Source organism: Loxodonta africana, chromosome 25 (genome assembly GCF_030014295.1).
Source record: "Loxodonta africana isolate mLoxAfr1 chromosome 25, mLoxAfr1.hap2, whole genome shotgun sequence".
Taxonomy (NCBI): domain Eukaryota; kingdom Metazoa; phylum Chordata; class Mammalia; order Proboscidea; family Elephantidae; genus Loxodonta; species Loxodonta africana.
Window position 1 is genome coordinate 36,798,415 of NC_087366.1, and position 16,276 is coordinate 36,814,690.

At 41.2% G+C, this 16,276-nt stretch overlaps 2 protein-coding genes across 7 annotated transcripts in view; one reads left to right on the forward strand and one right to left on the reverse strand.

Moving 5' to 3' along the window:
• Positions 1-3,159, reverse strand: part of ARID4B (AT-rich interaction domain 4B) — a 192,024-nt gene extending 188,865 nt beyond the window's left edge. Inside the window, exons 1-2 of one of the 3 annotated variants that reach the window (XM_064276689.1) lie at positions 3,048-3,159; positions 1,868-1,922 (exon numbers count right to left, since the gene is read on the reverse strand). In XM_064276689.1, the coding sequence (XP_064132759.1) occupies positions 1,868-1,873 (6 nt within the window). In that variant the 5' untranslated portion in view covers positions 1,874-1,922; positions 3,048-3,159. Of the gene's footprint in view, positions 1-1,867; positions 1,923-2,741; positions 3,024-3,047 lie in introns of those variants that run through there. The other 2 variants (XM_064276688.1, XM_064276687.1) reach the window with 2 other exon arrangements.
• Positions 278-16,276, forward strand: part of GGPS1 (geranylgeranyl diphosphate synthase 1) — a 32,962-nt gene continuing 16,963 nt past the window's right edge. For 2 of the 4 annotated variants that reach the window (XM_010591025.3, XM_003410901.4), the window contains exons 1-2: positions 3,525-3,746; positions 14,602-14,694. Coding sequence is in view for 2 of the 4 variants with exons in the window: in XM_003410901.4 (XP_003410949.1) it covers positions 14,625-14,694 (70 nt within the window). In the remaining 2 variants the exon portion in view is untranslated. Of the gene's footprint in view, positions 3,747-3,802; positions 4,382-14,601; positions 14,695-16,276 lie in introns of those variants that run through there. The other 2 variants (XR_010319417.1, XM_023549295.2) reach the window with 2 other exon arrangements.

Here is a 16,276-nt window from a genome sequence, read left to right on the forward strand (position 1 = left end):
AGCAACTTTTCATCTTTTACCACACAAACATTAAGTTGTAAAAAAATAAGCTAACTTATTAGTACTAGTGATTATCTTCTTCCCAAAGAAAAGAATTACTAATAACAGCAAAAAGTCCCCGTTGTGTAAAATTAGAAATTTTAATAACTTTTTCCTTTTAATATTACTGATTTTTTTAAGCAGATAAGAATGGAAATGTTGAGCACTTAAAATTAACAGTTCTAAAATAATACCAAAAAATTTGCATTTGCCTAATACTATGAAACTTTTAAGGCTAAAGTTTCCAATATAATTTCATTTTTTTAAACAGACAAGTGAAAAAAAAAAAAGAAAGAAAAAGAAATGTTAAATCTAAACACCTTCAACCTCCCACATTTCTCTTAACCAAACATTTACAGAGAACCTAAGATGTGTCAAGCACTCCGTTGGGAACTGGGACAGATGACACTTATTCTAAACTAAACCCGTATTACTGAGCTCCTCAACTTCACATATTATTCAAACCAACAGTTTTCTTAAAAAATTCTTGTCCAACACTAAGGAAGATATACGGTTTTCCTAATAAATCCACTTTTCACCGTTTTACACAGGTCACAGGAGTTGGAGCTACTATCTGCAACTAACAAAAGATTCATTTCGGAAACATCACTGATACAGGAACTGAGCAGATAAAAACTGTTCCATGTAGGAGTTTACAGCACCCAAACTCAAGGAAAAAACTGATCTGGGCTCACAGAGAAGTCTGTAGCAGATACAAACGTCTCAACAGCCACAGATTTTACTTTCTTCTATAAACACAAGCATTACAAATTTTAATCCAGATGCAGTACTGTAAAACCGGTCTTGATTTCGAAGTGAAATACATTCTTAAAAATAATTCATCAAAGGAACACTCAAAAGTAAATGACAGTTACACTTTAACATATTATCTGTTCCATTTCTACACTTGTGAACACACTCTACTCTTTTCAAGCATTTCTCAGTATGCACCGGATGAAAAAAACATCTGCTAACCTCAAAATTCCACCAGTTGAATCTAGACATTTCAGATATCTAAGGCTTTTTATTCTCGAGTGTATTTTAAAAAATCAGACAGCATTCAATTACAGATTCTCTAAACCGAAAAACCACCACCTGTACTTTTATTGTTATCATTTCTTCCATCAATTAAGCAAACTGTACTTTTCAGACACCGTCATCCTCCATTCAGCTAACCTGTTTACATTTAAGAGAAACCTGGCCATCAATTTTCCACACATCACAAAGCAATACAGCATCGGACAATTTACAGACAAATTGGATCAATAAAGGAAAATAAAACACAAGTCCCTAGAAATACAAGGAACAACTGCTGTCTCTGAACTGTGGAAAGATCACCAAAATTCTCTTTGAAAACCTTTCAGTCAAGATTATTTTTCTCGCTAATGAAATAGATTTTCTGCTAAAAATTCGCAATACCGTTCAACAATAAATAAGATTTTCTTTCATCACTGTAACCGATAGAACCACAACAGTTCAGTTTCTAGAAACCGATTACTTGACCTGCTTTTTCAGTTCTACGTTTTAAAACATTCTAATTCGTGCAGTTATTCCTGTCCCTCCCTGCAAAAGGAGATGTTCTACCTAGGAGAATCACCCTCACTGACTCCAACTCACGGGCCCAAGTGTCCAGGCGGCAGCAAAGCCTCTGAGATGTAGCGATCCACGCCAGCTGACCCCCATCGTCTCCCGCGGAAAGGCATGGGCACCAAGCCACCAAACACACCTTCCTCTGCAAAACTCGGAGGCCCGACACGACGACCTCGGGCAAATCCCCTACTTCCTGAGTTCTACCCCCCAGAGGTTTGTTTTCAGTAGCCAATCTTACCTTCATTGTGATTCCGGGGCCGCGATCCCCTCGAAAACACCAGATTCACCTGCACCTGGAGGGGAAACAAAAGACCCCCGATCAGCACTTCAGGCCCCCCCTTTGCGCCGGCAAAGACGCAGGGGACAGAGTAAAGCCTCAGCCCCGACACCTTTAAACGCTGATTCGGGGCTCCTTCTGGCCCCACCGTCCCCCCAAGGCCAGCCACCTACACCGCTCGGCAGCTTCCCGTCCCCATTGTCAGGACCCGACGGAGTTTCCCGTCTCCGACAATGACGCCATTTCTGTCAGAGAAGAAACTCACAACAAGCCCGGAGTCCGGCGCCGAGTCGCCTGCCCTCCCAGCGGCACCTCCTCGCCCCGCCGCCCTGCTCCTCTGCCCTGAGGGCCCCGCAGCCCCGCGTCGGAGCCGAAGAGCGGCCGGCCCGGAGGAGGAGACCGAGAGGGGCGCGGAAGAAGTCCGGCCGACCCGAGGGGCCGCGCGCGGCAGGGCTCCCCCTCCCCCCAGGAGCCTCTGCCCGCGGCCCGTTCCTGGGCCGGGGACCCTGCGAAGCGGGAGCAAGACCACCACCTGCCCACACCGCGGGGGACAGCGTGAGGACCGGAGACCTCGGACGGAGCCCCCCCCCCGGCCGGGCCCCCCACCGCGGCCGAGGGCCGCTAAACCGCTGAGTCTGCGGCCGCTCGGCCACGGGCGATTCGGACTCCGCAATTGCGGTGGGGGGGGGGGCGGAGGCTCCCGGGAAAAAGAGGCCCCGAATTCGGGAGCCCGCTGAGAGACCACCACGGCGATCTCCCTCCTGCTCCTCGACCGGGCCCCGTGACTCCCAAAAGGCTCCCTTACGAGACCCCAAAAGCCCCCAAATGTCCCTACCTTTCTCAGAGGCGAGATCTGACCCTGGCACGTCCAGAGTCCCCTCCCTTCCTCCTCCCCCCCAAAACCAGCAGGCCCGGGAGAGAGATGGGGGAAGAAGGGCGGCAGGTCCAGCGGTTGCTGAGGCTGAGGCTCCGGCTCCTCCTCCTCCCGCGGCGGCGACTGGTACCTTTGTTTGGCGGCCGCTCGGGCTCCCTCGCTGGGGGGGAGGGGGAAGACGAAAAATCCCTCTCGGACTGGAGGTCCGGGTCCCCAATCGCACTGCCCTCCAGAGGACGGCAGCAGTGGACCCTCTGTAGCTCTCACCGGGCAAAGGACCAGGCAGTGGCCGTGGTAGCCGCAAGCTTAAGCTCGCAGTCACCCTCCGCTCCGGCGCCCGAGCTGCTCACTCCGGACTCGACTGACGGGCAAACATCGCTTCCCCCACCAACCTCAGGTCCCCCCCCGCTTCTCCTCTCCTTTCACCCCGCCCCTTGGTTTTTCTCCCCTCCCCTACCTCTTTCCCGGATGGCCTCTTAGACGACCTCGGATTGGCTAGAGTTACTTAGAGCCCGCCTATACCTTCTTCTTATTGGTCTCTGCGATACAAACACCGACGCCATTTTCCCACCAGTTCTATGGAAACAGAAAGTTATGCCTCAAAGTTTCCGGGGAAATGTAGTCCAGCCTCTGAGGTCAATGCGCAAGCCCCTAGTCCAGAGAACTGCAACACCCGCAATGCCCCGCGCCTGCGAGAGACGGGAGGGGGAGAAAGGGGCGGGTGCGACAAAGCAGTGGGGAGGCGGCAACGACGCCTGCGCAGTGTGACCGGGATGGCGCATTTTCTTGCACCGAGTAATGCGGGGTTGCTGGCTGCTGAGGAGGGCGGAGAATTCTGTGAAGTAGGGGAGGGCCTCAAGTAGGCGTCGGGAGGAGCCGTGGTCTGAACTATAAAGTGGGAAGTTAATGCTGGGTACAGCTACTACCGGACCGGCGGAGTGAAAGTCGTGATATCATCGTTTAACCGTGAGCGGCAGCGGTGGCGGCTGGGGGGAACCCGGATGGTGAAGAGGGCGGGGGAGGCGGGGCTCAGAGAGGAAAGAAAGGGGGGCGAGGACCCGGATGCTGAACCGGATTGTGTATTTTCCATCTTTTCGGCTGAGACCCGGCTGAGTGAGGCGGCAGAGAGCAGGAGAGCGGGGAGGAAGCAGAAACCTAAAGACCCCTGTGCTAGGCAGAGTAGAGATTTGAAGTTCTTTTACCTAGATTTTGTTGAAAATCTGCCTCAAAGTTATTTATATCCCCTGCCTATATCTGTCAGGTGATTTTCTTCAGCCCCATCGTTCCCCGAGGACTTGGGTGCAAGGATTCATGCTGCGCTTCACATTTGTATGTCTCTAATTTAGCAACTTTGAAACCAGACGCTTTCCTTAAAAAAAAAAAAGGCGTGATATTTTCACTTTTAATGCGCAAATTTGTGCCCTCATTTGCTCCTGTAACGCGTTAAAAGGCACTTTCCATGCATCGGTCCTTCACATATTGATTGAGCCCCTATCATATGGAAAAGCTGGTATGGTGCCCACCCTCATGGACCTAAGTAGTGAGACAGACTAAGCATTAAATAAAATGGACACACAACTTGCTGTAAAATTGCGACTGCGGTAAGTGCTACAAAGAAAAGTTGCATGGTGATGTGAGAATTTGTAGTAGGGAATTTGGTTTACGGAGATAAGGGAAGGCTTTTCGAGCAAGTGAGGATTGAGCTGAGAGCTGATGGGTTAGCAGACGTTAGTTAATTACAGAAACAAAAAACATTACAGACAGAAGGCATTAACATGTTGCAAAGCTTTAGGAGCTTTTCCAGTATGAGGCTGGGGCGGGGGGAAACCTTATAACCTTACAGGCTTTGTTAAAGAGTTTTGTTCTTATCCTAAAAGTAATGCGGTATCATTGAAAGATTCGCATCCCGACGGGTAATAAGATCAGATTTGAATTTTGCAAAGATCACTGACTGAAGAGTAGAGGACTAGACAAGCCACCGAATGCAGGGAGCCCAACCAGGAGGTCATTGCAGTAGTAGTCCACACGGAGGAGAGAGTCTGTTGCTCATATTAATTTTCATTGATCCACATTTTGAACAGATTTAAGGCAGTTTTTCAGTATTGAAAGTGAGGAGTAGTTTGAGAGTCTCACAGAGGTATTCTGTAGTTACTCACCCGAAAATAAAGTAGTAGAATTCATGTAACACACTAATGTCTCTTTTACATTTAAGTCTAGTACTGGTAACTGAAATATCCAACTGTGACAAATTGGAGTTCTTTGAGTAAAAAAAAAGGCGGGGGGGGAAGGGGCAGACAGGTCAGACCGTATGCCACAATGCATTGCCACAGTATATAATACTACTTCGACTCTGAAGAAGATACAAGACTTGCATTTTCAGTACTTAAAAAATTGAGGTTCCTGTGTTTTCCTGCTGCTGAGGATAATTGTGTATAAAAATCCTTCTGGGAAAGGAAGATTGACTTATTTGTTGAATATTCTTTTACTTCTCTGAATAAGCAAAGAACACCTTTTTGAAATGTATAACTAGTATTTTAAATTGAGGACTAGCATCAACCAAAGCACTAAGAATTGAAACAAAGGTTAGCTCTCATTTCTAGATAAATAACAGTTGCAATGTTATTGATCCAGACAGAAACGAAAAAGAACTCTTGAAATTTAGTTTCATTGATTTTTAAGTTTAATGGGTTTTTGGAGGCTGTGAAAAAGTTACAGACATGATTTTTGTTCTCAACCTAGTTGGGAAGAGATGGCTAACTGGTTAAATAGAGAAATGGATGAGAGATGCTTTTCGAATTCTGTTTTAATTTTCTTCAATAATCTTTTACCTAAGCAATTATTGTACCTGTTTAGGAAGAATTGGCATTTTTCTGTGATCTCTAAGAATGAGATAACCTGTATCAAAGCCAGAGATAGCTGTCAAACAGTATGGGTAATAGGTTACTAATTTGGCATTCGAATCATTTCAGAATACTTTCTGAGCATTTTTAACCTTGTGACCCAAAAAGCTCCCCAAAATACTCATACTTAGTATTAATTGCTAGTCAAGGTAGATACAGAAATTTTCTGTCTGGAACGCTTCTCTATTCAGATTGCAAAATGATTTCCTGGTGAAGTGCTGATTTTGTTTGTTTCACAAAGATGATCAAGGATAAACTACAAAAACTCAGCTTTCAAACCTACAGAGTAACCTAAACTATATACTATTTTCATGTTTTTATTTCCATTTGTAATCTGCTCTCGGTAGGAGTTAAACTTTTTTTTTTTTAATTTATGTCAGCTGCTTTATACTTCATGTAGACATGCATATTTGTTTAGCGTTAAAGGTTAAGATACTCTAGCTGTGGATATTCATCAGGGGCACATATAAAGGATTCGGGGGGTACATGATCTCTGAGAAATTATATGTAGAGTTTTGTGGTGTGTGTATATCTTTATGTGGGTATGTTCACATATATGCAAGGTTGGTTGGTTGGTTTTTTTGAGGAGGAAAATTCATAGCTTTCATCAGATTCTCAATGTTTCTTCAACCCATGCTTGTTTTACACTACATGGAAGCATGAAAGCCCTTGTACAGTTGATGATAATCTGTGGGTATTATTAGTCAGCCTTCGACACGTGCTTTCCACATGCCTAATACTGCATAAGAATGTAGGTATTTTATTCTTTTCTCCTATTGCCATGTTACATATTTCATTCTACTGCAGAAAAATAAGTACATGATAAGAGAACGTGGTTCAATCCTTTTACCCTCGTATTAGTTGCCTATCAAGAAACAGAGTACATTAGGTACCAGACTTTCACTGCTTAAGGTGGTCCTTAAGGAAGACAAAAGAAGAATTGATGCCTTTGAATTATGGTGTTGGCAAAGAATATCGAATATACCATGGCCTGCCAGAAGAACGAACAAATGTGTCTTGGACTATGTACAGCCAGAATGCTCCTTAGAAGCAAGGGTGGCAAGACTTCGTCTTACGTCCTTTGAACATGTTATCAGGAGGGACCAGTCCTAGAGAAGGACATCATGCTTAGTAAAGTAGATGGTCAGTGAAAAAGAGGAAGACCCTCAGTGAGGTGGATTGACACAGTGGCTATGTCAGCGGGCTCAACATAGCAATAATTGTGAGACTGGCACAGGACTGGGCAGTGTTTTGTTCTATTGTACATGGGGTTGCTATGAATCAGAACTGACTCGGCGGCACCTAACAGCAGCAACAAGAACGTGGTCTTAGCTCTACTGAGCTTTTAATCGTACTGGTATGGTGAAATGTCAGCACTAATAATGAGATTTTGGAAATTGTTTTACTTTTGTGGTCACTTTGTCAGCATTTACTTCAAGATTTTCAGATTTGCTCACCAGCATGAATACAAACCAGTATGTTATGTACTGAAATAGGTGAAAAGACTTGTACTTTGGCATCAGATGAGTTCTGCCCTCCTAAGTATTTTTTACTTTTCTAATTTAATGCCAGGAAGGAGAAACAGAACTAGAATTCCCTTGTCTCGGTGAGTGTGAATGATGAGGTCATAGTCTGAGATGACTGGGTTATAAAAGATGGAGTTTAGTATTAAACATTATGAAGTTAGTAAGACTACTTTAGAAATTGAAGAACACATCCTGAGTCTTTTACAACAAAAAACACCACCACACCTTCTTTGGTTATATCGTGGTATGATGGAAAAACCAGTTGTCATCAAGGCGACTCCGACTCACAGTGATCTCATATGTTCCACAGTACAACTGTGCTCTGTAGAGTTTTCAGTGGCTGTTTTTTTAGCAGCATAGCCATGCCTTTCTTCCTAGGTAACTCTCAGTGAATTTGAACCTCCAACCTTTTATTTAGCAGTAGACCATGTTAAGATATAATGGGCCAGAACTAATTGCCATCAAGTCAGTTCCAACTTACGGTGATCCTTTGTGTTTCAGAGTAGAACTGCTCTCCACAGGATTGTCATGGTTGTGACCTGGTGGTACAGTGGTTAAAGCTCTGGGCTGCTAACCGAAAGGCCAGCGGTTCAAACCCACCAGCCGCCCCGCAGGCAGAAGATGTGGCAGTTTGCTTCCAAGCCTTGCAGTTCTACTTTGTCCCATAGGATCACCATGAGTAGGAATCGACTCGACAGCAGTGGGATTGGTTTTTGGTTTGACCTTTCAGGAGCAATTGCTAGGCCTTTCTTCCCAGGTGCCTCTAGGTAGCTTTTAACTGCCAGCCTAGTGTTTATGCATTTGCACCACCCAGAGACTCCAAGGTATGATGGAAGCAACCTGTTAATCATCTCCAGTTCCCCTTTTCACGCTGTCTCGGCCATCTGCATCAGAGTCACACCACGTGCCATATTAAAAATGAAAGTTCCTAGTCCCCTGCCCAAACTTGGAGAATCGTAAAAAGACCTATGAATAGCCAAAACACAAAGTATATGAGCTCAACTTCATTTCCTTTATTAAAAAAAGTGGCTGTCACTGAAACGAATGTAACTGTATGCTTTATTATCTTCAGCTTACTGAGAGAACTCTCTAAGGTGCCTTCCAATTCTGAAATTCCATTATGTGTGACTCTTTGAACACCACTAATCATGAACTACAATTAGATACTGTATTACAGTTAGTCTTGTTGTATCTGTAGTGCAGCTAAAAAAAATTGGTTAGGAGAGCACTAGTGATCCTAGACACCAAATCATAGTCCCAAGAAGCAAAAGAAAGAGGGCAGAGGTGAAAAACCTCCTAAAATGTGCCAAAGATGTCAGCAATAAGAAAATAGGAATCCTAATGTAAGAACAAATAGATAATTTCCAAAGAAACAGTAGATTTTTGTTAGTAAAGGAGGACTCTAGGAAGACCATAAGTGGTATTTTAGGAAACATTGACATAAGTAAATGTAAAGTTCAGAATAATATAGCACTACTGGAGAATATTTTTAACAAATATAATTACATTCAAGTTAACATATGTGTAAACCAGAATATCTGAAATGGATGGATTGTAGAGAAAATACAGGGTTTCCCTCCCCTTAAAATTTAAATGTACAAAGCTTACCCATCCTAATGCTCATGAAAAAAGTCTGTATAATTTATGTAATCAAAAATAGAAGTATCTTTCTAATACTGTAAGTTTTTGTTTATTTAATGTAATGACATTATCAACAATTTAAGCTTTTTACAGTTCATTAAAAAAGCTTAGTATAAGTCATTTAACTGAGGAAACCACTTAAAACCCAGACACTTAGACCAGTGTAATCACTTGAATGAAGAATTCAATTTTTTTTACTATAATTTACATACCATACAATTCACCCATTTAAAGTGTACAACTCAATGTTTTTTTTAGTATATTCACAACCATCACTACAATCTTAATTTTAGAACATTTTGGTCCTCCCTCCTCCTCGAAAGAAACCCCATACCACTTCACACCCACTAGGAACCCTCTAGGATGGCTATCGTCAAACAAAAATAGAAAATAGTAAGTCTTCTGAGGGTATGGAGAAATTAAAGCCTTTGTGTGTTGCAGGTAGGAATGTTAAATGGTGCCACCACTATGGAAAACAGTGTGGCGAGTCCTCAAAAAACTTAAACATAGAGTTACATTCTGACCCAGCAATTCCACTGTTGGGAATATACGCAAAAGACCTGAAAGCACATCCAGTAAGAAGCTCAATAGAGACACGGAAGACCTACTTAAAACAATCAACCAACTTGATCTCGTAGACTTATACAGAACTCTCCACCCAACTGCTGCAAAATATACTTTTTTTTCTAGTGCACATGGAACATTCTCTAGAATAGACAACATATTAGGTCACAAAACAAATCTTGGTAGAATCCAAAACATCGAAATATTACAAAGCATCTTCTCAGACCACAAGGCAATGAAGCTAGAAATCAATAACAGAAAAACTAGGGAAAAGAAATCAAATACTTGGAAAATGAATAATACCGTCCTGAAAAAAGACTGGGTTATAGAAGACATCAAGGAGGGAATAAGGGAATTCTTAGAAAGCAACGAGAATGAAAATACTTCCTATCAAAACCTCTGGGACACAGCAAAAGCAGTGCTCAGAGGCCAATTTATATCAATAAATGCACACATACAAAAAGAAGAAAGAGCCAAAATCAGAGAACTGTCCCGACAACTTGAACAAACAGAAAGTGAGCAACAAAAGAATCCATCAGGCACCAGAAGAAAACAAATAATAAAAATTAGAGCTGAACTAAATGAATTTAAAAAAATAGAGCACAGAAAAACAATAGAAAAAATTAACAAAGCCAAAAGCTGGTTTTTTGAAAAAATTAACAAAATTGATAGACCATTGGCCAGACTGACTAAAGAAATACAGGAAAGGAAACAAATAACCCGAATAAGAAACGAGAAGGACCACATCACAACAGAGCCAAATGAAATTAAAAGAATCATTTCAGATTACGACGTAAAATTGTACTCTAACAAATTTGAAAACCTAGAAGAAATGGATAAATTCTTGGAAAAATACTACCTACCTAAACTAACACATTCAGAAGTAGAACAACTAAATAGACCCATAACAAAAAAAGAGATTGAAACGGTAATCAAAAAACTTCCAACAAAAAAAAACTCCTGGCCCAGACGGCTTCACTGCAGAGTTCCACCAAACCTTCAGAGAAGACTTAACACCACTACTACTGAAGGTATTTCAAAGCATAGAACAAGACGGAATACTACCCAACTCATTCTATGAAGCTACCATCTCCCTGATACCAAAACCAGGTAAAGACATTACAAAAAAAGAAAATTTTAGACCTATATCCCTCGTGAACATAGATGCAAAAATCCTCAACAAAATTCTAGCCAATAGAATCCAACAACACATCAAAAAAATAACACACCCTGATCAAGTGGGATTTATATCAGGTATGCAAGGCTGGTTTAATATCAGAAAAACCATTAATGTAATCCATCACATAAATAAAACAAAAGACAAAAACCACATGATCTTATCAATTGATGCAGAAAAGGCATTTGACAAAGTCCAACACCCATTTATGATAAAAACTCTTACCAAAATAGGAATTGAAGGAAAATTCCTCAACATAATAAAGGGCATCTACGCAAAGCCAACAGCCAATATCACTCTAAATGGAGAGAACCTGAAAGCATTTCCCTTGAGAACGGGAACCAGACAAGGATGCCCTTTATCACCGCTCTTATTCAACATCGTGCTGGAAGTCCTAGCCAGGGCAATTAGGCTAGACAAAGAAATAAAAGGTATCCGGATTGGCAAGGAAGAAGTAAAGTTATCACTATTTGCAGATGACATGATTATATACACAGAAAACCCTAAGGAATCCTCCAGAAAACTACTGAAACTAATAGAAGAGTTTGGCAGAGTCTCAGGTTATAAAATAAACATACAAAAATCACTTGGAATCCTCTACATCAACAAAAAGAACACCGAAGAGGAAATAACAAATCAATACCATTCACAGTAGCCCCCAAGAAGATAAAATACTTAGGAATAAATCTTACCAAGGATGTAAAAGGCCTATACAAAGAAAACTATAAAACCCTGCTACAAGAAATTCAAAAGGACATACTTAAGTGGACGAACATACCCTGCTCATGGATAGGAAGACTTAACATAGTAAAAATGTCTATTCTACCAAAAGCCATCTATACATATAACACACTTCCAATCCAAATACCAATGTCATATTTTAAGGGGATAGAGAAACAAATCACTAATTTCATATGGAAGGGAAAGAACCCCCGGATAAGCAAAGCATTACTGAAAAAGAAGAAGAAAGTGGGAGGCCTCACTCTACCTGATTTCAGAACCTATTATACAGCTACAGTAGTCAAAACAGCCTGGTACTGGTACAACAACAGGCACATAGACCAATGGAACAGAATTGAGAACCCAGATATAAATCCATCCAAGTATGAGCAGCTGATATTTGACAAAGGACCAGTGTCAGTCAATTGGGGAAATGATAGTCTTTTTAAGAAATGGTGCTGGCATAACTGGATATCCATTTGCAAAAGAATGAAACAGGACCCATACCTCACACCATGCACAAAAAATAACTCCAAATGGATCAAAGACCTAAACATAAAGACTAAAACAATAAAGATCATGGAAGAAAAAATAGGGACAACCCTAGGAGCCCTAATACAGGGCATAAACAGAATACAAAACATTACCAAAAATGATGAAGAGAAACCAGATAACTGGGAGCTCCTAAAAATCAAACACCTATGCTCATCTAAAGACTTCACCAAAAGAGTAAAAAGACCACCTAGAGATTGGGAAAGAATATTCAGCTATGACATCTCCGACCAGCGCCTGATCTCTAAAATCTACATGATTCTGTCAAAACTCAACCACACAAAGACAAGCAACCCAATCAAGAAGTGGGCAAAGGATATGAACACACATTTCACTAAAGAAGATATTCAGGCAGCCAACAGATACATGAGAAAATGCTCCCGATCATTAGCCATTAGAGAAATGTAAATTAAAACTACGATGAGATTCCATCTCACACCAACTAGACTGGCATTAATCCAAAAAACGCAAAATAATAAATGTTGGAGAGGCTGCGGAGAGATTGGAACTCTCATACACTGCTGGTGGGAATGTAAAATGGTACAACCACTTTGGAAATCTATCTGGCGTTATCTTAAACAGTTAGAAATAGAACTATCATACAACCCAGAAATCCCACTCCTCGGAATATACCCTAGAGAAATAAGAGCCTTCACACAAACAGATATATGCACACCCATGTTTATTGCAGCTCTGTTTACAATAGCAAAAAGCTGGAAGCAACCAAGATGTCCGTCAACGGATGAATGGGTAAATAAATTGTGGTATATTCACACAATGGAATACTACGCATCGATAAAGAACAGTGACGAATCTCTGAAACATTTCATAACATGGAGGAATCTGGAAGACATTATGCTGAGCGAAATGAGTCAGAGGCAAAAGCACAAATATTGTATAAGACCACTATTATAAGATCTTGAGAAATAGAAAAAACGGAGAAGAACACATACTTTTGTGGTTACAAAGAGGGGAGGGAGGGAGGTAGAGGGTTTTTTATTGATCAATCAGTAGATAAGAACTGCTTTGGGTGAAGGGAAAGACAACACACAATACAAGGAAGGTCAGCCTAATTGGACTGGACTAAAAGCAAAGAGGTTTCCGGGATAAAATGAAAGCTTCAAAGGTCAGCGGAGCAGGGGCTGGGGTCTGGGGAACATGGTTTGAGGGGACTTCTAAGTCAATGGGCAAAATAATTCTATTATGAAAACATTCTGCATCCCGCTTTGAATTGTGGCGCCTGGGGTCCTAAATGCCATCAAGCAGACATCTAAGATACATCAATTGGTCTCAACCCACCTGGAGCAAAGGCAAAGGAAAACACCAAGGCCACAGGACAACTAAGAACCCAAGAGACAGAAAGGGCCACATGAACCAGAGACCTACATTATCCTGAGACCAGAAGAACTAGTTGGTGCCCGGCCACAATTGATGTCTGCCCTGCTAGGGAGCACAACAGACAACTCCTGAGGGAGCAGGAGGCCAATGAGATACAGACCCCAAATTCTCATAAAAAGACCATACCTAATGATATGAATGTGACTAGAGGAATCCCAGAGACAATGCTCCCCAGACCTTCTGTTGGCACAGGACAGGAACCATCCCTGAAGACAGCTCATCAGGCATGGAAAGGACTGGTCAGCGGCGGGGAGAGAGATGCTGATGAAGAGTGAGCCAGTTAAATTAGGTGGACACTGGAGAGTGTGTTGGCAACTCTTGAGGGGGGATGGGAAGATAGAGAGAGAGGGAAGATGGCAAAATTGGCACGAAACGAGAAACTGAAAGGGCTGACTCAATAGGGGGAGAGCAAGTGGGAGAAGGGAGTAAGATGTATGTAAACCTACATGTGACAGACTGATTGGAATGGTAAATGTTCACTTGAAGCTTAATAAAAATTAATTAAAAAAAAAAGAAGACGACCTGAAAGCAGGGACTCAAAAAGACACTTGTACACCAATGTTTATAGCAGCCTTATTCACTGTAGCCAAAAATTGGAAACAGCCCTGGTGTCCATCAACAGATAAATAGATAAAGGAAATGTAGGTACATACAATGGAATATTACGCAGCCATAAAAAGGAACGGGCTTCTGTTACATGCTACAACATGGATGAACCTTGAAGGCATTATGCTAAGTACAATAAGCCAGACACAGAAGGACAAATACTGTACAATTCCACTTATATGAGGTAGCTAGAATAGTCAAATTTATAAAGAGAGAAATTAGACTAGAAGTTACCAGTGTTAGAAGGAGAGGAAATGGGGAGTTATTGTTTTAAAGAGAATAGTTTCTCTTTGGGTTGATAAAAAAAGATCTGGAAGCACTAATGATGATTACCATGTGAATGTACTTAACGTGCTGAATTGTACACTCAAAAAAGTTAAAATGGTAAGCGTTGCATATATTTTACCACAGTTAAAAGAAAGAACATGCCAACTAGCAAGCAATATTTCCTTGTTTATTACCCACTCTAGTCAACCACTTACGTACTTTGTGTCTCTATAGACGTTATCTATTCTAAACATTTCATATACACGGAATCAAACAATAAATGGTTGGTTGTAAGTGGCTTCTTTCATTTAGGATAATGGTTTCGAGATTTATCCACATCGAATTTTCTTTTAAAACAGCACTGAAAGCCCTTCCTTCCAAAAACACCTTGAGAAACAAATTGCTTCATAGTTTGACTCTGGAAGATAATTTGGTTAATAATATCTTCTTTATGTTTCTCCTTTTAACAGATCAGCTTTGAAATTTAAAAACAATGGAGAAGGATCAAGAAATAACCCAAAGAATTCTTCTAGAACCCTACAAGTACTTACTTCAGTTACCAGGTAACCATTCAGTTACAGTCCACATAGGGTAGTTTTCATACAACAGCGGGTCATTAAATGTTAGCAAACAGATAAAGTTAGACTTGCCAGCTCTTGACATTTTCTATTTAATGTATGCATATGAGAAAATTGGTAAATAGGATTTAGTAGATTTTTTGTTCCTACAAGGTACATTTTTGAGGTACCCTTTTAAAAATAATTATATAACATACCTTAAAAAGTAAAAAGATTTGAAACATTTTGTTACCCCATTAGAGATTTTATTCTTTACGAATGTCACACATTCGTATTCCTCACTGTGTAGATATATAGGGAAGGTAAATGCGGATTTGTATAACAAGAAACAGGCTTCACTTACCTTCCATGTTCAAGTTTTCCACTATCACACAGATTGCATTTCTTACACTTCTAGTTTCTTTGAGAGCTAAACAGTAATGTTTATAGACCACATTATTCAGAAGCATAATGGTAGTTGCAACCGAGGTGATTCCGTCTCATGGTGACGCCATGTTTGCAGAACTACTCTATGGGATCTTCAAGGCTGTGACTTTTAAGAAGCAGATCACCCAGCCTGTCTCCCAAGGCACCTCTGGGTGAATTCCAACTACCAACCTTTTGGTTACTAGTCGAGGACTTAATTATTTGTACCACCCAGGGCCTCCTTTGGAAGCATGGCCCACATTATTCCATTAAAAGCGTGAGTCATTGGACATGGTTTCCTACAGCACCACCTGCCTGATTGTATGTGTGTATGTGTGTGTATGTTTTGTTTTGCTGGTTTTTAAAACCGTGGGTTTTTTAAGTATGGGTTCTTATGGTAAAAATTCATTTATAAGCCAACCATTTGGAATGCTCTTTCTCATAGAAATAAGAGGTGGCAAATTTTTTGACTACAACACAAAAGCCTATTTAGCCTGAAATATAGCTAAACTGTAGTCTGATAATGCTCTCAATTCAATCACAATAGATACTTTTTTCCCCCTGTTCTAAAGCACACCTTCTCTCTGTGAACACACCTTAATGGTAATCTGTTCATTTCTATTATCCATGAGCCTGGGGAAGATAAACAGGGTTATGAAAAGCCAGAGCATGCTAGTTCCCTGTCTGCACCTTGGAAACTCATGATTGGTGTCATTTCTATTCTGGCAGACCTTAATGGAGACTCACCTGCTAATGTCAGTGCTTCAAAAGAATAGAGGGAAGACAAATGGAGAATTCAAAGGGAAAGTTGCCTGCTGTTTAGGAAAAAGCCAAGAGACTGCTTTTGAGTGACATTTTTTCAGCAGCTAGCAACTTCTATTTCAGGGTGTCCCATTGAGAAACATGGCATTGTTTATCCTGTACTCTACCCACCTATTGCTGGACTTCTTTTGTAACAAGTTGGCACACACTGACTACAACTGTGCTGCAATAAAACATGCCAGTTATCAGTGCTGACAAGAATCTAAAAAGTGTCTACCGCTCCACTGCCATGCAAAGCAAGGACTACTGGGAGTTATATTTTAACCATAATGTTTACCTTTGCAACATTAAAAAAGAAAAATCATTATCTGGAAGTACTATTTTGTGTCATTAGGTAACA